The 24,207-nt window shown below is 37.1% G+C and overlaps 1 protein-coding gene and 2 pseudogenes across 1 annotated transcript; 2 read left to right on the top strand and 1 right to left on the bottom strand.

Moving 5' to 3' along the window:
- Nucleotides 1-164: 164 nt before the first annotated feature.
- Nucleotides 165-1,694, top strand: LOC107583895 (NAD-dependent protein deacetylase sirtuin-3-like; annotated as a pseudogene).
- Nucleotides 1,695-3,756: 2,062 nt separating this feature from the next.
- Nucleotides 3,757-5,286, top strand: LOC107583894 (NAD-dependent protein deacetylase sirtuin-3-like; annotated as a pseudogene).
- Nucleotides 5,287-9,166: 3,880 nt separating this feature from the next.
- On the bottom strand, nt 9,167-23,640 carry LOC107583826 (synembryn-B-like). The gene is made up of 10 exons (XM_016270165.1): nt 23,187-23,640; nt 21,533-21,580; nt 20,780-21,397; nt 18,229-18,323; nt 15,144-15,294; nt 14,957-15,052; nt 13,927-14,071; nt 13,608-13,752; nt 13,352-13,471; nt 9,167-10,145 (listed from the first exon to the last, which is right to left on the bottom strand). Exons 1-10 carry the CDS (start codon nt 23,268-23,270, stop codon nt 10,034-10,036), a joined length of 1,614 nt encoding a protein of 537 aa, XP_016125651.1. The 5' UTR covers nt 23,271-23,640; the 3' UTR covers nt 9,167-10,033.
- Nucleotides 23,641-24,207: the final 567 nt, after the last annotated feature.

Here is a 24,207-nt window from a genome sequence, read left to right as displayed (position 1 = left end):
CGGCGGATTCGATGAAGGAGCGGCCGGCGGGCTTGCGGCAACCACATGTGACGCCTCCGGGCTGGCCTCCGCTTCGTCCATGGTGAAAGCCGATCCGGCAATCCACAGCGCGAAGTTGATGTATTTCCTCAGTGACCAGCACGGATCGGCTCTAGGCTCTAGGCATGACGAAGTGGATATCGTCCTCTTTTGGAAGGCCAAACAAAGTAGTTTCACTTTCACAACGAAACACACAGCATCTTCACGACATGGCGGCAGCAACAATACTACAGCTAGAATAAAAGTTACGCCTTCTTTCTTTGCGTGAACATTTGGGTGGCGTTATGCAAATCTTCCCACATAGTGACGTAGGTATGTGGGGGCGTGTTAGAACGAGCCGTTTTAGGTAGGTGTAGCTGACTCTTAACTTTTATAAAGAATATCTCTTTGGATTTCAGACTTTAGTCTTTGCAACTTTACAGATCTTCTTTATGCACCAAGGGCTTGTAACACTCCAAAGAGAAAGGAAAAATTGAAATCGCATCATATGACCCCTTTAAAGGAAGCATATGTCTCCAGATCATTTCGCTAAGTTCGATAACGTTAAGTTCTCTTCTCGGCTGCGCTTATTTGTTGTCGTGAATGCAGTGATGGACAGCTGTCTTTCCTTGGTCCACCGGTGTTTGGATTTCATGTGTTTTCGCATTGTGGTGGTGGTATTATGATAACTCAGTTTCACTGATTCATTTGATCACAAAGTAATTCCAAACTTCGCGAGGCAGACGACAACATTCTGTGATCAATTACAACCAACTTGTTAACACTTGTTAACAGCGCCACCCAGTGATTTTAGTTATAACTGACTTATCAGGATTTATCATGGATGCCCTGCATTTTACGACCAGCAAAGAAACGCGAAGTAAAATTCGAATAGTGTTTTTAGTGTTTGTGCGCACCCCTAATTTAAATGTTAAATTTCTAAGATCTAGCATATGCTAACAATTATTAAAAAGAAGGTATGTGATATGCATGTCCGTTTTGAAAACACAAAGGTCACCCATATTTTAAAATATTTCATTATTTGTAGCATGTTTTTTTTTTCCAGACTTTTCCATGCTGGAGCAGGTATCAGCACGGCCCAGCGGTATACCAGACTTCAGGTGGATACTCAAATCCTTCAAAACTACTGAATCATTGTTTCACTCGACTAACAAGTGTCTTTGTATCAGGACACCAGGGACGGGTCTTTATGCAAACCTTGCGAAGTATGACATCCCTTACCCAGAGGCTATCTTTAACATCAACTATTTCTCTGACAACCCTCATCCTTTCTTCTCATTGGCTAAAGAGCTGTACCTGGACACCACCGTCCAAACTACATTCACTATTTCATCCGTATGCTGCATCAGAAGGGCCTGCTGATCCGCATGGACACTCAGAACATCGATGGACTCGAAAAACGTGAGATTAAAATTCCAAATGATCCAAATTACAAAATTGAATTCATACAATTTAGTGTATAATACATAATTTTTCTTTCTTTTTTCCTGTCAGCAAGCTATAATGAACGGCAACGTTCCCATCTGTACATTTTGTGCCGGGGCAGTAAAACCTAATGTCGTCTTCTTTGGAGAAGATCTACCAGAAAAGTACTTTCAACATGCTGAAGATTTCCCAAAAGCTGACCTTCTCATGATCATGGGCACATCTTTAAAGGTGGATATAATAATAATAATAATAACTGATTCTATAAGATATTTAAATATATTTTATATGTAAGCATATTTGACAGTTTTGCTGTGTGACTTATACTCCATCTAAAATTATATTAAACAGCATTTTGGTCAAATTAATTTACTTTTATTTATACATGCAGCTTTCATGAGTGCTTTAATTTTATATAAATATTAATATTATTACTTTGCTCCATGGCTAGAGTCAAATATTTGTACTTGTAAAAATGTATCACACAATATAACTAAATTGACTGTTTATTCATATTAACTAAAAGTTTGGACGTTTTTTTTGTTCTTAAATATGATAATTTTTATTGAAATATGATCATTTTTAAATATAATTTCAGTAATGGCAAAGCTGAATTTTCAGCAGCCATTTCTCCAGTCTTCAGTGTCACATGATCCTTCAAAAATTATTCTAATATGCTGATTTGCTGCTCAAGACACATTTCTTATTATAAATGTTAAAAACGGTTGTGCTGCTTCATATTTTTGTGGAAACTGTGATGCAGTAGTGCTGTCAAACGACTAATCGCATCCAAAATAAAAGTTTTTTTGTACATAATATATGTGTGTGCTGTGTATATTTATTATGTATATATAAATACAAACACATGCATGTATGTATTTAAGAAAAATGTTGTTTATATATATATATATATACAGTATATATTATATAAATGTATATGCATGTAAATATTTCCAAAATATATGCTGTATGTGAGTGTATATATACATAATAAAATACGCAGTACACACACATTATGTAAACAAAAACTTTAATTTTGGATGCGATTAATCGCGATTAATCATTTGACAGCACTAAAGTCAAAAACAGCATTTATTTGAAATAAAAACTTTGTTACAAAAGATTTCTATGGTCACTTTTAGTCAATTTAATGCATCATTGCATTATTTCTGTATGATATAGTTAAATATAATATATTTATCTTACAGCTATCAAGGGCACTTGATACTCTCACGTCATGCTTAATCCTGTAAGTCGTCTTGCTTTGTGGCAGATCGAGCCCTTCGACTGCCTGGTAAACAGTGAAGTCCACAGTGCCTCGTCTGCTGCTGAACCGCGATCCAGTCGGTCCCTTTGAATGGAGGCCCTTGAGGAGCGGCGACTATATAGTGCTGGGAGATCTCTCAGATTCAGTCTGAAAACTTGCTGAGATCCTTTATTTTCCACATACTGTACATTATTGTTTCTCCTCTATGCCCCGCCTTTCTGAAAGCGTAGATTTTTACAAAGCTCATCGGTCTGAAAAGCGAGGTGTGCTCTGACTGGCCAGCTATCCAGTGCATTGTGATTGGCCGAATACCTCAAGCGTGTGACGGAAATGTTACGCCCCTCACCATATTGTGATGATGCCCTGTCCGGCCGGAGCGACAGGACAAAAACATTAAAACCTGTTATAAACGAGGCATTTGTTGCATCCAGTGGGGACATAATTACGGATTATAATGACTTATACTGTCTTTTTACGCGTTGCATCGCGCCGCGTGAACATAAAACCCTGTCTGCATTTGTGATCGGAGAAATTACAAACAACAAGCGCTACTCTACACTGCTCAAAACTCACGTTTGAATCATCAGTGGCAAATTCTTTATACATAAAAAACATACTTACAGTCTGTGAGTCAGAACAGACAGCATTGTAGTCTACTCTCCCAGGATCAGGAAACAGTCCTCCATAAAATGTGCTGCACACATCTGAATATTTGGGTTGAATTGTTCTGTAACAGTGTTGTAAACGCAACTTAACCACTGATTTCTAGTCATGTCCTCTTTTGGAAGGCCAAACAAAGTAGTTTCGCTTTCACAACGACGCACACAGCGTCACACACGGCGGGCTAGAGTAAGTGGCGGCCGGCGGATTCGATGAAGGAGCGGCCGGCGGGCTTGCGGCAACCACATGTGACGACTCCGGGCTGGCCTCCGCTTCGTCCATGGTGAAAGCCGATCCGGCAATCCACAGCGCGAAGTTGATGTATTTCCTCAGTGACCAGCACGGATCGGCTCTAGGCTCTAGGCATGACGAAGTGGATATCGTCCTCTTTTGGAAGGCCAAACAAAGTAGTTTCACTTTCACAACGAAACACACAGCATCTTCACGACATGGCGGCAGCAACAATACTACAGCTAGAATAAAAGTTACGCCTTCTTTCTTTGCGTGAACATTTGGGTGGCGTTATGCAAATCTTCCCACATAGTGACGTAGGTATGTGGGGGCGTGTTAGAACGAGCCGTTTTAGGTAGGTGTAGCTGACTCTTAACTTTTATAAAGAATATCTCTTTGGATTTCAGACTTTAGTCTTTGCAACTTTACAGATCTTCTTTATGCACCAAGGGCTTGTAACACTCCAAAGAGAAAGGAAAAATTGAAATCGCATCATATGACCCCTTTAAAGGAAGCATATGTCTCCAGATCATTTCGCTAAGTTCGATAACGTTAAGTTCTCTTCTCGGCTGCGCTTATTTGTTGTCGTGAATGCAGTGATGGACAGCTGTCTTTCCTTGGTCCACCGGTGTTTGGATTTCATGTGTTTTCGCATTGTGGTGGTGATATTATGATAACTCAGTTTCACTGATTCATTTGATCACAAAGTAATTCCAAACTTCGCGAGGCAGACGACAACATTCTGTGATCAATTACAACCAACTTGTTAACACTTGTTAACAGCGCCACCCAGTGCTTTTAGTTATAACTGACTTATCAGGATTTATCATGGATGCCCTGCATTTTACGACCAGCAAAGAAACGCGAAGTAAAATTCGAATAGTGTTTTTAGTGTTTGTGCGCACCCCTAATTTAAATGTTAAATTTCTAAGATCTAGCATATGCTAACAATTATTAAAAAGAAGGTATGTGATATGCATGTCCGTTTTGAAAACACAAAGGTCACCCATATTTTAAAATATTTCATTATTTGTAGCATGTTTTTTTTTTCCAGACTTTTCCATGCTGGAGCAGGTATCAGCACGGCCCAGCGGTATACCAGACTTCAGGTGGATACTCAAATCCTTCAAAACTACTGAATCATTGTTTCACTCGACTAACAAGTGTCTTTGTATCAGGACACCAGGGACGGGTCTTTATGCAAACCTTGCGAAGTATGACATCCCTTACCCAGAGGCTATCTTTAACATCAACTATTTCTCTGACAACCCTCATCCTTTCTTCTCATTGGCTAAAGAGCTGTACCTGGACACCACCGTCCAAACTACATTCACTATTTCATCCGTATGCTGCATCAGAAGGGCCTGCTGATCCGCATGGACACTCAGAACATCGATGGACTCGAAAAACGTGAGATTAAAATTCCAAATGATCCAAATTACAAAATTGAATTCATACAATTTAGTGTATAATACATAATTTTTCTTTCTTTTTTCCTGTCAGCAAGCTATAATGAACGGCAACGTTCCCATCTGTACATTTTGTGCCGGGGCAGTAAAACCTAATGTCGTCTTCTTTGGAGAAGATCTACCAGAAAAGTACTTTCAACATGCTGAAGATTTCCCAAAAGCTGACCTTCTCATGATCATGGGCACATCTTTAAAGGTGGATATAATAATAATAATAATAACTGATTCTATAAGATATTTAAATATATTTTATATGTAAGCATATTTGACAGTTTTGCTGTGTGACTTATACTCCATCTAAAATTATATTAAACAGCATTTTGGTCAAATTAATTTACTTTTATTTATACATGCAGCTTTCATGAGTGCTTTAATTTTATATAAATATTAATATTATTACTTTGCTCCATGGCTAGAGTCAAATATTTGTACTTGTAAAAATGTATCACACAATATAACTAAATTGACTGTTTATTCATATTAACTAAAAGTTTGGACGTTTTTTTTTGTTCTTAAATATGATAATTTTTATTGAAATATGATCATTTTTAAATATAATTTCAGTAATGGCAAAGCTGAATTTTCAGCAGCCATTTCTCCAGTCTTCAGTGTCACATGATCCTTCAAAAATTATTCTAATATGCTGATTTGCTGCTCAAGACACATTTCTTATTATAAATGTTAAAAACGGTTGTGCTGCTTCATATTTTTGTGGAAACTGTGATGCAGTAGTGCTGTCAAACGACTAATCGCATCCAAAATAAAAGTTTTTTTGTACATAATATATGTGTGTGCTGTGTATATTTATTATGTATATATAAATACAAACACATGCATGTATGTATTTAAGAAAAATGTTGTTTATATATATATATATATACAGTATATATTATATAAATGTATATGCATGTAAATATTTCCAAAATATATGCTGTATGTGAGTGTATATATATACATAATAAATATACGCAGTACACACATATTATGTAAACAAAAACTTTAATTTTGGATGCGATTAATCGCGATTAATCATTTGACAGCACTAAAGTCAAAAACAGCATTTATTTGAAATAAAAACTTTGTTACAAAAGATTTCTATGGTCACTTTTAGTCAATTTAATGCATCATTGCATTATTTCTGTATGATATAGTTAAATATAATATATTTATCTTACAGCTATCAAGGGCACTTGATACTCTCACGTCATGCTTAATCCTGTAAGTCGTCTTGCTTTGTGGCAGATCGAGCCCTTCGACTGCCTGGTAAACAGTGAAGTCCACAGTGCCTCGTCTGCTGCTAAACCGCGATCCAGTCGGTCCCTTTGAATGGAGGCCCTTGAGGAGCGGCGACTATATAGTGCTGGGAGATCTCTCAGATTCAGTCTGAAAACTTGCTGAGATCCTGGGGTGGCATACTGAGATCCAAGACCTGATGAACAGCCATGAAAATGGGCTTTGTTCTTTTACTGACCCCAGCAATAGCAGCGGTGAGAAACGTTACTCCTCTGAGAACGACAGCATGCACTAATGTCCACCACAGACATGCTCTGCATGTTTAAATTTTCACTGGGTATGGCAGTGGAGACCTGGCAAGGGTTCCGAACCCACAGTGATGTTTGTATATCATATATCATTCATCTGAATGTTTTATGTATGTCAGTGATCTTACTAGTAACAGCCAGTTTGACTGTATCTGGGCAGTCTTTCCTGACCAGATAAACAGCCATGTTTGATCAGACAGTGAAACTTGGCCATGTGTCTGGTGGGTTTAGACTCATCGTTTTAAATCCAACAAAACCTATATGCGTACTGTCTGCTGCACATTTTGACTGAAAACCTACATCTGGATATCTTAAATTCTGGCTCTTATACTCTCTACAGAAAGGTCATAATGAATAAGCAGTGAACTGTAATTACGTCACATCTGCACATCCTGATTCAAAGATATGGACCTGTTTATTATGCCAAAATGTCTACTTTTGGCAGATAAATTCCTGTAGTTTTACATTTTTATCAGGACCTGTTACTGCAGGGAAAAGAAACTAGAGACAAGGCACTTTTTTTTTTTTTTCGGACCGCTACTTATCTCTGGACAAGATGAAATGTGTTATATTAAGGCTCCTTTTCCATTCTTCAAATCGTATTCAAGGTTTTAATCTTTGTTTGGAAAGGTTGGTAGTATATATGGAGTCATGTATAAGACTGGATTGGGAATAATGTACGTTTGTATATAAATGTGTGTCTATATATTTATTTGCTAGTTGTAGGTCATTTGGTAGCCAGTGAGTCATGGTGTGGCCCCAGTGAGTGAACAGTGCTAAATTAGCATGGAAGGCATGACCTCCTAAGTTTGCAGTGCCCCCACTGTGTGTTTTCACAGGCACTGCAGCCTCCAAGCGGGAGCTCCAACCCCCCAAAACTCTAATAAATGTCTTTGGTCAGCAACAAAGAACCCTAATATCCTGCTGCTGTGTGTGTCCGTGTTGTGTGTGTGTGTGTGTGTGTGTGTGTGAGGTTCTGCGCATGAGAACGGCTGTGAACGTAATTTGATTTTGCACAGGATCGGTGAAGTAGCTGGTAATTACCACACTGCTGTGATCACATCTGTTCATGTCCCTCAGGGATTTTGGCACATTTTGAGAAATATGGACAAAAAGCCAGAATGCCTATTAAATGTTTCAGTCCATCTCATTTCTTTTATTCATACATGCAGTGTGCCATGTTTGTGTTGGTCAGTTTGGTTGAAACATGTTTAACAGCTGTCTTTTAAATCAGTTTTTCTGATTCATGGAACGTTTGCGAATATGATTGTCAGTAGTTAAAGTTTGCATTTGTTGTACTTCTGAATATTAAAATGCTGCTTTGGTTTATGTACTTATGCAAGTTTATATATATATATAATGTGAATATACGGTCTAAAACTAGATTTAACCAGGCAGAAAATCATAGCAGTTGTAGTAGATGCCAGTGCAAGAATGTAGAGGAAGTGTCTTTCAATCACGACATGTAATCATGAGTTGTAATTCTGCCGCGTGTATAAACTTTCTGCTTGCACTGTTCAAAACAAAAGCTACCAATATTGATTCCTTTAAAAGCTTAAAATTAGTCTGGGGATATTTTTATAGGGTACATGTGGTTTAAAGGTTCTGCTGATAGCAAGATTTTGTTTGAACGAGTCATCAAGGTACAGTACTTTCTTTTAGTGCATCCATACAGATTTTCAAGTTGCGCTTAGTTATTAAGTCCACCTCCATAAACATTATTTCTTTTTCATCCACAAGTGACCAAAATGAAGCCTAAAGCAAAGATTTGTTTTTGGCCTTTTCTCAGTTAATAACGCTGGGTCACTTTAAATTCTTCATTAAAGGATTAATCTTTAATCTTGTTTAATCTTGTTCTCTATTTCATTGTTTTAAGGCGTTACTATCAGTAATTAATCCCAGTTAGTTAGGTTTCACAATTATCATGTTTTAATCTTCAAGTCTTAGAATCCTTGATTGCACAAGCCATTCTTGTTCAAAATTTTATTTTTTTCCTGGTTTATGGGTTTATGTACTTATGCAAGTTTATATATATATATATATATATATATATATATATATATATATATATATATATATATATTGAATCCTGTTAATAAAAATGGCATCTTACGGTGTTTATTAAATAAATTAATATCAATCTCTGTTTTTTGTTTGTGCTTTTGTTTTTGATGTTTACACCACATCTGTTCAATTAGGGAACATTTAATTTTCCACGTTTGAATTTTAAACAAAATTCAATATTTTATACAACTATTGATCATCTAATAAATATATTTTTTATTTTTATTTTCCTGCTCTACTGGTCATGTTTGTGATATCTTGCAGTATTATACCCAACATTAGTTGTGTGATTATTTATTTGTCTAGATTTTTATATTCAAGTACAGTATTACAAATAAAAAAAAAGTTAAATGTTTCTGCATGCAATAAGCAAATGAGACTAAGGTTTTTCGTTTTATTGCAAATGATTGTCTGAAACAAAAATCAAAGAACCTAAATGCAAAAATTGAAGCAAAAATAACATTTTGTGAAACGTTTTACAAAGCCCCTTTATTCTGCTGATCCTAGTGGTTATAGAAGCTGAGTACTGGGGCTTGTGAAAGATATTCACAAGCTTTTAAATCAAGGATAGTAACCAGAAATATTTAGAAAATAAAAGAGTTTATTACATGCTGTGTCTTAAGTAGAAAACCTAACATTTCGTATAAAAAGAAAACAAATACACCAATAACATTGAAAGGAAAAAAAGTGGGGAAAAAACAATATATAGACAATTGTGTAGCTAAAAATAATATAGAGCATTAGAAAAGACACTAGTTTGAGACTCCAGGCATAAGTGGTGGGAAAAAAGATTTCGATGCACATTTTGCAAAAACAATTAAGTGCAAGACAAATAATTTCTTAACAACTGATCTCATGGCATTTACCATTTCAAAAGACATTTAAGTATTTTGAAAAAATTGTGGAACAGCAACAGCCACAGACGGTTTAATAAATACAAACCTAGATGAACAGCTTTTCTTAAGGGTAAATGTCATTAAGTCTTTATACTTCATTATTGAAGACCAAGTGCATTTGCTTGTTCACAGAGAGTGTCAAAGACACATGAAAAAGTTGCGTAACTTCATACTTACCAGTGCCATCTTATACGGTCACTGTGATCATATTTGATGTCCGATGACAATCGTATATCTATTTAAACATTTGCTTCCTCTCTCTCTGCTCACTCCATAGTTCACCATACATGTCCCAATTAGACAGACATGCCCTCGTGCAACAAAACAACCTCAGTAGGAAATAACTGAACTATCCCCTGTGCAAGGGACAGTTGGTAAGACAGTGGCAGTCAGCCAGCAGCAGCAGCGATGCCTAAACGGTTTGAGTGAACTAAACTCCTGCTAGTCTGAGTCAGAGTCACTGCTGGGTGGAGGGCTGCACTCATGGATAGCTTCTCCTAGGGGTGCTAGAGTGCCATCCTTCCTCACTCCCATTGGTCTGATCAGTTCTTTCCTGTAGAGAGAGAAGAACACAGCTCAGTATTTTTGCATGATGTGTCCTACTACTGCTTTGCATGTTCACAATGTCACATGCAAATAATCGGATAGGGAGAATCAACCAGCAGGAATGACCAGCCTCAGTAGAAACTTCTATTTCTTCTAGATTTACTTTGTACACATAAAAGGAAATAACAATCTATTTGTGTGTATCTCTGTGCATGTTTGTAACATAATATATAACTACATATAAGATTATATAATACTTTAATAACAAAAATATAAACATTTTAAAAGCTTTGGGTCAGTAAGACTTTTCCCCCCCAGACATTCATACATCTATTAAGCATGCGTTAAACTTATAAAATATGACAGTAAAAATTCAATTAAAAAACACTGTTTTTTTCCTTTTCCTTTTCATTGAAGAATCCTGAAAAAATGATCATGGTTTGCTAAAAAATATGATGCAGCACAACTGGTTTCAACACTGATAAAGGATCATGTGACACTGAAGACTGGAGAAATGATTTCTGATAATTCAACAGGAATAAATAAATATATTCAAACATAAATGGTTCTTTAAAAAATTAAATAAAAACAAAGTTGGAAGGTATATTAATAGCAAAAGTGGTATTAAACATGAAAGTAGTAAAATAAGCACAAGTGATCCAGTGACCATCATTTCCTCTACAAGATTTATTGTGCTTACGTCTAGTTTTTCAGGCCACTAATTTATCACCATAATCCACCTGCTCTTTGAAAGAAACCCTTTGTACTGATCATTGTAGCTGCATTCAGTTCTGTCCTCTAAAGAGGCCGGTTGATGTGTAGAACATCTTTCTTTGCCTTTACATCTGGCCACATAAGAGCTCATGGAATCATAGCCCAAGAACCCCCCCCCTTCAATCCCACAGCCCTCCACCCCCTCTACCACCACCCGACCCTGCAGTTTAATTACAGGATCAGTGCTCATTCTAATCTCTTCAAAGCCTCGGCAGCTCCTCCATGCTAATCCAATTATATCTGCACTGTGTGTCACCAGCGCACCCCTAGATGATTCATCAGAGAATTATCCAATCAAAGCACGGCCAACGATGATTTATAAGAGCATGATCCAATCAAAGCCGCAAAAAGCTCATTTGCATTAATTTATGTCATTCATACACAGATAAAATTGGACATTCAGAAAGAGCTACAACATGGTAAAACAACTTATAAGTTCCCCACAAAAACACAAGGAAACATGACTTTTCCAATAGGGGTGTAACAGTACAGATATTCATACCGAAATTTTCAGTATAGGTCTTTCGGTTCAGTACACGTTTATCAAATTAATACAGCATTGTTTTAAAGGGATAGTTCACCCAAAAATTTAAATGGGATGTTTATCTGCTTACCCCCAGGGCATCCAAGATGTAGGTGACATTGTTTCTTCAGTAGAACACAAATGGAGATTTTTAACACAAGACTTATAAGTGCATTATCGCCACCTATCTCTCAAATGGACCATTGACACTCTATCTACAATCTCAATTAGGAGTGTCAATGGTCCATTTGAGAGATAGCTGGCGGTAATACACTTATAAGTCTGCGATCCGCCGTAAAGCAAGGAGAAGAAGAAGAAGAAGAAGAAGACTCCTCACGCGCAGACTGAAGACGACGACGTTTTCGGTGAAAATCAGAGGTACACACGTCATGATGAGTGTAAACAAGATATTTAGTTGACAAGAAGGAAACAAAGATGTTTCCTCTGCATCCCTTGAAAATGCAAACCAAAATCCAAGACAATCTCTTATTTAATCCAAAGCACATGTGCTGATAAGCAGCCGGAGCAATTGTGAGTTTACGTAGGGTTTTTGTGTGTGTGTTTGTGTGTATATGGGGTGGAGAGTCAGTACTAATTGGACAGCAGGTCAAGCAGCAGACATAGGGAGGGACATTCCTCCATGGACATGTTGCGTCTCCCCAGCAGCTGTAGTGGGGAGCACCAGTGCCCTCCCTCTCCCACACAACACCTCCTTCATCCTGATAAAAAGAATAGGAGGAAGACAGAAGGAACGAGGATCCATTCTCAAAGAGGAATCTGCCTCTCCTGGGCACACGCTTCTCATTACGACTCAAACACCCTATGGATGGACAAAGGCGCATCCTCTTGTGTTTGCAAACTTATTTAACATCGCCCGGCAGCTAACGTACATATGCACACCCCTAATTGAACCGGTGTCTTAAACCACTTCACGTCCAAGGACAATGTCTGGCACCACCCTGGCTAAATAAAACTGGCGGCGTATGAAAGAGCATCATGTATATGTATTATAAAACCTCAGTGTATTGTACAAAAGAGCCTGAGCCCGCGACCCCACTGTGTGTGCCAATTAGCTGGTAATTAATGCAGCGGGGTTACGGTGGCTGGTCGGTGTGCATTGACTCCTGCTGAATGTGGAAGGCCAGCTGTAAATGAGGCAGAGGACGATGGTGGAGGATTTTTGTCTTAATGAAGCGGTTGGTAAGGAGCGTGGACAGAGCAACGGCGCTACACCTCTTACTCTCTAGTCTCACTAGTTTACGCCACCGGTTGTTTAAGAAAAGGTCAACATGAATGCGGCCCCACACATAGCGAGCCTCTGAGGAGGGTGATGAGAAAACAAGCACAATGCTTCTAGAGGATGGAGTCATCTATGAGGGCATTATGAACAGGCTCATACAAGATAATGAAAAACAAAGAGAAACTGACTGATATTAGTGAGCAAGACTAAAAATACAATGCCTAGAATTTACACTGCAGCAAATACAACGGAAAAGGCATGCATTAAAATAAAAATTTGCACCTTCTTTTAACTTCAAATTTCTTATTTACATTTTAATTGATTCTTAATGTTAAAGCATATTGATATGTAAACTGACCACTGAATAAGTGGAAATGGAAGAGCCAGACAATATCTGCATGTCTAAATTTCCAAATGAATGGAGTAAGCGTGAATAAATCTTAATTTCAGTGCTTAAATTGGATTCTTTAAACCAAAGAAAATTAGGACAAAAAATGATCTGATAGCCAAGTTAAAACACAATAAAGAAATAACAATAAAAATAAAACATCATAAAAAAATACAACTATGAAAAATAATTATAATATATTTGCAAAATAAAATAAATTCCCCAATATTTACAAACCGTAAATATTCAATTGTATAAATGTTTAATTATGACAAAATAAAAACACACCTTGATAATTCATCAATCATACTGACAAGCTTCTGAGCTTCATAATCCTTTTGCTCCTCTGTCATCTCCTCCATAGGGTTTGGCATTGGGTGCTCTATGTGACCTGTGATGGGGTTAATGCTGAAAAACACAAATGATTGTCACTATAATTTATGAATGCAGAAAGAAAAGAATAATACTACACAAAATGATCAAATATATTAACTTCATTAAGAAAATAAGAACAGCACTTATGCATTCATAAAAAGACACTTACAATGGTTTGGCTGACTTGTACTCCTCTGTGTCAGAGTCCTCATCAGATGAGTACTGTGTCTCTCCTCTGCCTCCGGCCAGCAACCCTCGTGCCATCAACAGTCCCGCAGCATTACCATATCCAGTGTACTTCAACAGATTATCCACTGCATCACATGAACAACAGGAGAAAATGATGTGCAAAAAGAAAAAATCTAATTAGCTCAATATTAATTCTTGTTTTGTTAAACAGTGAAAAATTCACACAAATGGCAACATAAATGCCTTTCAAAACAGTTTCATATACTTTTAGAAACATTAAAAACAAGCAGAACTCTCACCGCTCTCCTTGCAGAGCACAAAGAGAAACTCAGCTGCCCCCTGTTTCACTGCCATGTCTATATGCGTCATGAGACGCACCAGTTTGTTTCGAACGGTGCCGCCGATTTCTGGCCTTTCCTTCACGTCCTTCAGGGGAGGCAACACCTGTACAAAAAGGAAAAAAGAAAAGCTTTAATCAGCAAATAAAGATTTACTTTAAAGGAATAGTTCACCAAAAATGAAACTTTACTCACCCTCAGGCCATCCAAGCGGGTTTGTTTTTTCATTGGAACAGATTTGGAGAAATGTAGCATTACATCACTTGCTCTACAATGGATCCTCTGCAGTGAATGGGTGCCGTCAGAATGAGAGTCCAAACAGCTGATAAAAACATCACAATAATCCACCTGACCATCAACTAATGCCTTGTAAAGTGAAAAGTTGTGTGTTTGTAAGAAACAAACCCATCATTAAGATGTTTTTAACTTTCAACCGTTGCTACCGGCTAAAATTCAAGTCCTCTATTCATAATATTGTCCTCTCCAGTGCAAAAGTCGTCTCGTCTGAATCAGAAGAGAAATATGTACAGATCAAGCACTGTTTACAAGTGAAAACAGTCCAAAACAGTTCTAAACAAATATATTAGTGGAGTTTGGTGTGAGAGGACAACATGGGCAAGTGTAACTATGGATTATAGACTTGTATTTTGGCCAGAAGTGACCTTAATAATGGATTCGTTTCTTACAAACACACAGCTTTTCATTCACAAGGATTACTTGTGGATTATTATGATGTTTTTATCAGCTGTTTGGTCTCTCATTCTGATGGCACCCATTCACTGCAGAGGATCAATTTCTCCAAATCTTTTCAGATGAAGAAACAAACTCTATCTCCATCTTGGATGGCCTGAGGGTGAGTAAATTTTAAACAAAAGTAAATTTTTGGGTGAACTTTAGCTGAATATCTAAAGCACTGAAGAAGCAACATTAAGGCAAATAGTCTTAGTTTAGAGAGCAGTGAATTACACTGAGAATGGACTCAACCCTGCACCTGGGCCTTGAGGTATCTGCGAATCTCCCTGTGGTATCTAGAGCTCTCTGCCATCAGACTCAGCACAGGTGTCAAGCCTTCTTTATAGTTGATCCCCTGAGTGGATTAATACACACAAAGCATGAACAAAAGCAACAAGTGGAATGGCTGAGCAACAGCTTGCAGGTGTTCATCTGAAGTGCAATACCTTGTCTATCCTCTTTTCCATAAAATCTAGCAGTATCTGCACTGTGTTCACGTTCTTCCCACCGTACTTTTCCATCCCACCTTGGACAGGGACATCTATCAGAACATCCAGGCACCGCACGGGAAGGTTACTCAGAAGATTTATGGCATGACTAGAAGAAATGACAAATGATAAAGGTTCAGCACACAATGCATTAGGGCTGCACGATATATCATTTCAGCATCGATATCGCGATGTGCGCATCCGCGATAGTCTCATCGCAGGATGTGCGATGTTTAGTATACTGATTGTTATATTCATACTGATTGTTTTCTTTGCGCACACACAGACATGGTGTCTACACAGGACGCGACAGCTGTACAGAGATATCCATTTTAAATAAATTTAGTAGCAGAGCTACTGCAAGTGATTTTCAGTGCTGGAAATCCATTTATCCTTTGTTGAAATTTCCGTGTCGTCGTTGCATATCATTTGAACTTTGTGTCAGTACGTCATAAAGAGAACGAGGCATCAGTTTACTGTCGGGGATATGTCGCGCCGCGCTGCATCCAGTGTAGACTCAGTGAGAGCCACGCAGATGCACGTGAACACTGAATACTGTTCACTTCTACATCTATTTGTGCCTGAAATACTGTGCTCTGCAAGTATCCTTGTAAACGCAGTTGCTTATGGCTTAGGCGAAGGGAATCAATTGAGAAAGAAAATGGATGTGTAACAGTATATAGGTTCACAGCAGTTTAATTTTCCTGTTGCTTTCTCTGTCATGAGCGTTAATCAAACAACAAAACACAAAGAAAAATCACTTTTGTAGCTTTAACACAGATTTGTTCGATTTAATTTATAGTGAAAACTGCAGTGTTATTTTACATTTGATTATTCAATTTCTGTACCTGAATACTGTTAGACATACCTGAAAAATATAAAGCACTGCATATTTAATTTGTAGCTTTGTTCTGTTATTTATCTATGCTTGTAATTTGTTTATTTCCTATGCTGATTTACTCGCCTACAAAACTCCCCCAAACATTGATTTTATTTTATTTTTTCAAATAGAGCTATTGAAGTCATCTGATTTTTTTTTCCCATATCGCAGAAAAAATAAATAATGTGAGTTTTTTTCCAATATCGTGTAGCCCTACAATGCATGATGAGAACATAATATGCAACTCCTGGAAAGGTACTCCTGGTACCTTTCTGTGAAGTTGGTCGTTGACTGCAAAGTTTCACATAGAAATTGATTCTGTCTGATAACAAATATGCAGAACCCATTTAAATTAATTCAATAAATTCATATTTCTGCTTTTTGTAATAACTTAATGATCATTACAGTATGTCAATAAAATCATAATATGTACATATGTATCTAACAACAACTATTAAATGAAAATAATATTCATTTATTAAATACATATTTTATACAAATAATAATAATTATTATTATTGTTGATATTTTTAAGCAACATTTTGCAATCTAAATATTTAATCTAAATTATTATATAAATTAAAATGAAATACTTTACAGATAGTAGTAAAAAAAAGCACATGTGCTTTTGATTAGATAAGAGATTTTCTTGGATTTTGGTTTGCGTTTTCAAGGGATGCAGAGGAAACATCTTTGTTTCCTTCTTGTCAACTAAATATCTTGTTTACACTCATCATGACGTGTGTTTGACATCAAGGAGTACTTTGGCAGACAGTAATGCAGTCAATGCCTGAAAATCTGGGGAAATATAGTTGGAAATTAGGGATGTAACAGTACACAAAAATGACAGTTTAATACGTACCTCAATAGTATTAGAGTGATATTTCTTTACTGATTTATTTTCATAAATTAAATAATAAATAAATAAATGTGTTTCCCCAATTTGTTATTCCTGTTTTCATTTAATAATGCACATACAGTTTCATGGCCAGTAAAAAATATTTATGGCCAGTAAATTTTTTTAAGTCACCGGCAATTGGCAGGTATTGCAAAATGTTAGTTTTAGGCCCTGTTTGAGAATGATTGACTTTTAGAAATATGAAACAATTACCGATTGAATATCATAAAAAAATTATCAAACTGATTATTGGTCCATCAGTAGATTTCACATGTGCATGAATGCAATTTTGTGTCTGGCTGTATCATTAAAACAAACTGCTTCTCACATGTTGGCACCTAATACAAATGGATGGAAAATATTTGTATGCTACTTTCATCGGTTCATTTTATAATCTTCTCTGATGCAAAAGAACATTCAGCATACTCATGTCACATTCTAGGAATGTGATGTCAACAGACAAGCATGAGGAGGCATTCTGAAAACACTGAGAGGTGGGGGGGACCTTCAGTCCGTGGGCATTATTTGAATAACAAAGACACATCTACTGAACAGGACTGGTTCATAAAAAAATTATCAAACTGATTATTGGTCCATCAGTAGATTTCACATGTGCATGAATGCAATTTTGTGTCTGGCTGTATCATTAAAACAAACTGCTTCTCACATGTTGGCACCTAATACAAATGGATGGAAAATATTTGTATGCTACTTTCATCGGTTCATTTTATAATCTTCTCTGATGCAAAAGAACATTCAGCATACTCATGTCACATTCTAGGAATGTGATGTCAACAGACAAGCATGAGGAGGCATTCTGAAAACACTGAGAGGTGGGGGGACCTTCAGTCCGTGGGCATTATTTGAATAACAAAGACACATCTACTGACCAGGACTGGTTCAGCACATTCAGCGCACTTTGTTAAAGGGGGAGCAGAGAGTTAGTCATTTCAGAGTGATGTAGAATGCATTGAGAGAGGGTAGCATTCCAAAAGTGTGAAAGGGCTGGTGACGGCACCACCGCGGACACAATGAGTCAAGCCCAAATAAACGGGTGGGAGTTTCAGAATGCGTTGAGCTGTCTCGACAGGGCAAAGGGGTGTGTCATTAATCACTTGGAGAAGACATCTCATCATTCATTCACCACACTTGTATTTCTTTTGCTTTCTGGCTCACTGGAATACTGGTTTTGAAGCAAATATAATAGACACAAGCCTATACAGAGTGAACTAGATTCATCTGTCAGTCTTCTAGTGTGGAAGTACCTGTGAATCTCCTCTGTTTTATCTTCAGTGTTTGTCTTGAGCATTAGGAGATGTCTCGTGATGCCTGCAATCAGGCGAAGCTGGTGGTCATTGTCCTATCAAAATAAAGGAAAAATTGTGTGAGTGTTAAACAAAAAGGCTTTTTCACAACAACAGCAGTAGAGAAAGAGTCTCATGCCATGATGGGGCTTCATTTACAAATAAACTACCTGAGAGCTTGGAGCCAATGGAGAGATTTAGGGACTAAGAGAACCACTGGTTTGAGAAAAGAAAGTGCATCTTTGTCAAGGTGATCTCGACCATACCGAAACCAACAAAAGGTCAGGCAATTGAGACACACTTAGCCTTACTTCAATGATCATTCAAAGGGCTGAGAACACTGGAATGCATCAATGTTGTTTAGTCTATATTTGATGAAATGGTGGGGGAAGGAGTTTTTAACATTTAAAATATAGTAAACCTCTGCATCAAAAAGCCAAAGGACTTGAGATATAATAAAAGCACCTTTTAAGGAAAGTAAAAAAAATGTTGTTTTTTAAAAAAAAAGGAGAATCTGCCAGCTAGTCAAAAAATGCAGCTGGAGTGATGCAATGAATATCAATTAGCCATTAGAACTTTTATTTAGAATGCAGGACTTATGACCATATTACACATAAACCTAGGATGTCAAACAACAATGGTCGCACTCGCAATGATGCAGAGACATAAGATTCTTAGCAAAGAATAAGAAAAAGAGGCCAAAAGACTACAGAAGATATTATAAAGCTAGATAGTAAGTATGTTAAAATTATTAATGCCAATGAACCTATGACCTATTTAAGAGAAAGAAACCTGTCTTCCTTCACTGTAATGGGGGCAAAAGCACTGGCTCCACTCAGCATCAATTATTCAATAGCAGTATAACAGGAAACCAATGTTCCCTCTAAGCTGAAATAATATGCCACGCACAGGACACACAAAAAAATTAGTAGGCAAAGCCATTTGATTGAATTCTAGTAAATGCAAAATAATTGCAAAGCTCGGCAAACCACTATAGAGTTGGTGTCGCTATAGAGTTAGAACCGGTGAATGTGGTTTACAGGTTTCATCGAAATGATGTGCGCTAAATGAGTCACTGTAGAAATCGAATACTTTAATGGTTGCGGACTACAAAGCTCAACACGACAGCCAACGCTAACGTAATGACATGTGAAATAAAATGTCATCATGCTTTAAAGAAGAGTGGCTTGATTAAGTGGTGGAAAGTGGTGGATGATGAGCTCAGAACGGAAACAAAACTCAGAGACATTTACAGTCACACACACAGGTGTAGTAGTGTGCAAACTCTACAACTCTAAACTCTACTCAGATAACTATATAAGTATTTACATGTTCATGTTTTTTGAAAATATTTAGTTTACAGATCTCAGTTTAAATGCTTCAGTTTGTTTTCTGTTCTAATTTATTCTATTCTATTCTATCAATTTAAATACTTCAGTTTGTTTTTATATTATATTATATTATAAACCTAATAAATAATTGAACTTAAAAAGGGAATTCATGAATCATGAGAAATATCTGCTTCATTTTTAATTATAATACATTTAATTATAATACATAATATTATCTTGTATTATATTATATTATAACAAAGAATTTAACTGTTCTAATTTTTTAGTTTTATTTTTTTAATAGAATTTCTTGGTAACACAGCACTGTAAAAAAATGTTTGTTAACACTTTACTTTAAGGACCAATTCTCACTATTAACTAGTTGCTTATTAGCATGCATATTGCATATTGGCAGTTTATTAGTACTTATAAAGCACATATTAATGTCTTATTCTACATGACCGTATTTTAGATCCCTTAATCCTACCCCATACATAGACTTAACAACTATCTTACTATTAATAATCAGCAAATTAGGAGTTTATTGAGGGAAAACTCTTAATTAATAGTGAACATGTGTTCTCTATTCTAAAGTGTTACAACATGTTTTATCAGGTAACCTAAAATGTGCATTATTTAGTTACATCAAGGGTCAAATCAAATATAAATGGTACATTAAAGTTAAAAGTTACACACTTTTTCGTGTGTGCACTGTACAGGTCTGGTGTAAAGAATATTTTTGCTCAAGTGGCCTCAAGTGGCTCAAATGTCCGCCCAATAGAGAAAGGTTTTGCTCAGCAAGAAAAAAAAATTAGAGGGAACATTGCAGGAAACTGAAGCATATTTGCATATTTAAAAGTAAGCAAACAGTTGACAGTAGCCAATGACTTCCATAGAATGGAAAAAAATAATATGCAAGTCAATGGATACCCTGAACAAAATATCATCTTTTGTGTTCAGCAGAAGAAAGAAACTCATACAGGTTTGGAACAACTTGTAAATGATGTAACTTTCATTTTTGAGTGAACTATCCCTTTAATAGTAAAGCTTTCCTTAGGTTAATTTCTGTGTACTACACACTATACGCAGATGTAAATTCATCTAGCAGCAGATTTGTAAAAGGCACAGTAAAATAGATATAAAATGTTATTTTGCTGTTCTACAAGTACTGTTACTCTCACCTCATTGCTGGAATCAGACATAGTGATGTTGAACAGAGCTTTAAGGGCTTCCATGGCAAGCTCGTTGTTTTCTGGGGAAATGGGCAGGGCTTCTGGTTTAGGGGGCGTGGCCTCATATGGCCCCACCCAATGGACGTCAAGGGTGCGTTCCAGTATGTCAGTGAGCAGCCTCACCGCGCCCGCCTCCTTCCGAAGCATGCCACGCACATCCGTCCGCAGGGCGGAAAGCAGAAACAGCAGCCGAAGGGAGAACAGGCCTACCTCATGATGGGACGAGCTGACCGAATGCAAGTGGGCACACAGGCCCTCCGCCAACTTCACTTCAGTGCCCACTTGCTGTGCCGGCACGCTGTTAAACACCACATTGCACAGGCACTTGAGGGCTTCCACCACAACCCTTTCCTCCTCTGCTGACTGCGCCTCCTCTAACAGCTCTCCGTCCTGTCCCACCACATGGATCCGGGCCAGTCCTGCTAAAGTGAGGATGCCCTCTTTGGTGGCTACGGGTCCAAGTACACGCTTGTCTCTGGACAGGATGCGCAGGGTCTCCAGGCAGGTGCTTTGGCAAAGTGGATGATCCGATCGACGGAGGACTGTAAGAAGACCCTGACAAAATTTCTGCAAAAGGGACCACAAAGCACAAGAGGTCATTGATAATTTTAAATAAAACAAGGTACTGAAATGACAAGGAACATACCAAATTGAGATCGTTTTGAAATACAAAACAAAACAGACCATAAATCTGTTACTCACAATTCGTGCATCCTCCCCTTTGTGGTCAAAGGCAAACGTGTGTCTGTTCTGAAATGAAATGTCAACAGGACATGAGACAATATAAATCTGAGATAAACAGATCCCATGCATGGATCCATCTCAAACCATAGAGTAGCTAGACATGATGAGTAAAACAGTTCACTAAGTTTGCTTAATTCTGTGCTGGTAGCTGATTTCTATCTGGTCTAAGCTGGTTGATCAGCTATGATGTTCCATAAACCAGCTTAGCCACTTTAAGGAAAGCCATTGCAGGCAAAATCATTATTTTTTTTATGCACTGGTCAATTTTTGGCTTCCTTTTTTTGCTTCCTTGTCTGCTTTCAGACTACTAAAAAGAAAACATCCATGATACACATTTACTGTAAGTGTTTACATTATCACAATAATTACAATACATATATTTTTAAAGGCCGTTTTCTCAAAAGACTCAGAATTCACCACTTCAGCAGAAATTACATACACAACATTTTGCTCTGACATTTTTTTTTTAACAGAGAGGTTTGTTAATATATAATTTGCCTGATTTATATTACATTTCACTCCTAAAAACATGATTTTTTTTTCTAGCTGTTGACAGTATTATCTGATGTATGGAGTGATAAAAAGATATATCCAAAATCTCTGTAAAAGCAGAGTTTTAATGGTTTATAAAAAAAGTTTTATTATCTGGCTTTATTCAAAATTCAGATCTGTGTTCTGGAAATATAGGCCTATGAAAATGAGTGCTTATTTAATAAGATAATGCCTGGTTTGCATATTTAAAAATGACATTTTAGTAAACCTGTAATACAAAACTATTTTTGATATTGTTAATGCAAGTACTCATCAGGGCAAGTATGGCAATATTTTACCCAAATTTGATTCTATTAACAAGGAGTACTTTCCTTAAGCTGGTATGGATTGTCCATGATGAATTTCATGAATCACAGTAACAGTACCAGTCTCTTTCTGAAAACTGTTAACTACAACTTAACTAACAGTGGTTTAGTTTACCAATGGTTGTTCCTATAGGAATAGGTCACGTTACAGGAATATCCTGTATTCTTGAGATTTCCTCCAGAAATTCAGCATCATTAAAATAAGGTAAACACCACACATGAGGTTAAAATTGCTCTTTACATCAGAAGAATCCATACAGAAGTTGATAAACCTGTTAGAACAATATTATTTCCAAGAGTATTTTCTCCTTTTACGTATCTGACAGCTGTCAAGCTACTTTAGCCTTTCACAACTATTAACATCAAACACAACAGTTCATTTCTACTCTATTCGTCTGCAATTACCATTTTTCTTAAAAGATTTCACACACTGCTCATTCATGGGGCCAAAAGATGGCATCTTTGTTTGAAAGTCAAGCTTGGTGTATCAAATTGGTATCATGGCTAACAGCTGGAAGATGCTAGTTTACGATCCCAAAGCGAATGCCTCGGCTTTAATCACTAAATACAAAGCAAATACACATGTCAAGTTCAGAAGCAAAGCATTTTTGCACTGAGATCATACATTTTTTTTCTAGGTTCATACACACCAGGTAACTTATATTGAGATTAACGGGCGGCTAACTCGCTAATATCTCCACTGCTAGCGCGCATTAAAACAACATGAGATAGTAAGCTAACAGCAGCCTCTTTACCTCGGTGTTATACTTCTGCAAAAGCTTTTCAACTCCCTTGTCATCTCCACCGTCGATCTCTGACAGAATAGTAGTCAAACTCATCTCTGAATGTTGCTTTTGCCGTCCACTTACAAGCACTGGCAGCCCTTCTTACAACAACAGTACGGATGAGAGTTAAACACCTCCTCTGTTTCTCTCAGCTGTTCAACTTTCACCCGTCAAACGTTTCTCACGCTTTTACAAGAATCCTTAAGGCCCATAGGAAATATATGTATTTCCTCAAAGCTGCCTGGATGGTGTCCAAATTCACCAGGCCATGTAATGATATTTAACTGGAAGAATTATGGTGGCAGAACAACAAAACTTCCATTCTGCTGGAAAATCTCATTTAAGATGATAACTGGTTGTTGATGGTAATTGCGCAGGGTGACCAACAACAAACCAGCTATCAACTGGGTAAACTAATGACCAGCAACTATCCTCCCAAAACACAAATGGACTTTCCAACAGGAAATAGATTTTATGTTTAGGTTCCTCTTTTGTAAATCGCTTTGGACAATGCCTGCAAAATGCATAGATGTAAATGTTTAGAATAAGTTTTCTGGACCAGCCTTTAAAATGACTTCGATAGAATATATATCATCTTCAATAATGAGTTGCATCTTGTGCATCTTCATTAAAGAGCATAGAAGGATTTAGCTGAAGGTTTGCATGTATATACTTCCTGCGAAATATCAAACTCTGACCTTATGCTACATTTCATTAAAATGCCCTTTTCAATGAATACTTGAGAGGTTTAAGGTATTTTTATAGTGCAAGGTGGAAATGGTAATGCACACATAAATAAATATGCATATTTAAATCAAAGTATCAGTGTGTGACCATTTAAAAAGTGTAATTGAGTGCATGAATCTGATTTCTTAGACTTGATCAGTGCTGGTTTAACAATTTAAACAATTCTGAAATTTAACAAGTGCAATATTGATTAGTTCAATGCCTGATTAGTGTCCATGTCAGTCCTGTCAGTATTGTATTGCTG

Source organism: Sinocyclocheilus grahami, unplaced genomic scaffold (assembly GCF_001515645.1).
Source record: "Sinocyclocheilus grahami isolate Dianchi unplaced genomic scaffold, SAMN03320097.WGS_v1.1 scaffold55.1, whole genome shotgun sequence".
Taxonomy (NCBI): Eukaryota; Metazoa; Chordata; class Actinopteri; order Cypriniformes; family Cyprinidae; genus Sinocyclocheilus; species Sinocyclocheilus grahami.
The sequence above is the reverse complement of the archived record's forward strand: the minus strand, read 5'-3'. Positions and strand labels throughout refer to the sequence as shown.

What these genes read in the sequence shown, in the direction of transcription:
- LOC107583826 (XM_016270165.1), bottom strand. Translation starts at nt 23,270, where the DNA reads ATGAGTTTGACTACTATTCTGTCAGAGATCGACGGTGGAGATGACAAG. An exon ending in TGCAGAAGTATAACACCGAG is followed by an intron (nt 21,581 to 23,186) that starts GTAAAGAGGCTG and finishes ATTTCATTTCAG; the next exon opens with AACAGACACACGTTTGCCTT. An exon ending in TGTCTGATTCCAGCAATGAG is followed by an intron (nt 18,324 to 20,779) that starts GTGAGAGTAACA and finishes TTATTTTGATAG; the next exon opens with GACAATGACCACCAGCTTCG.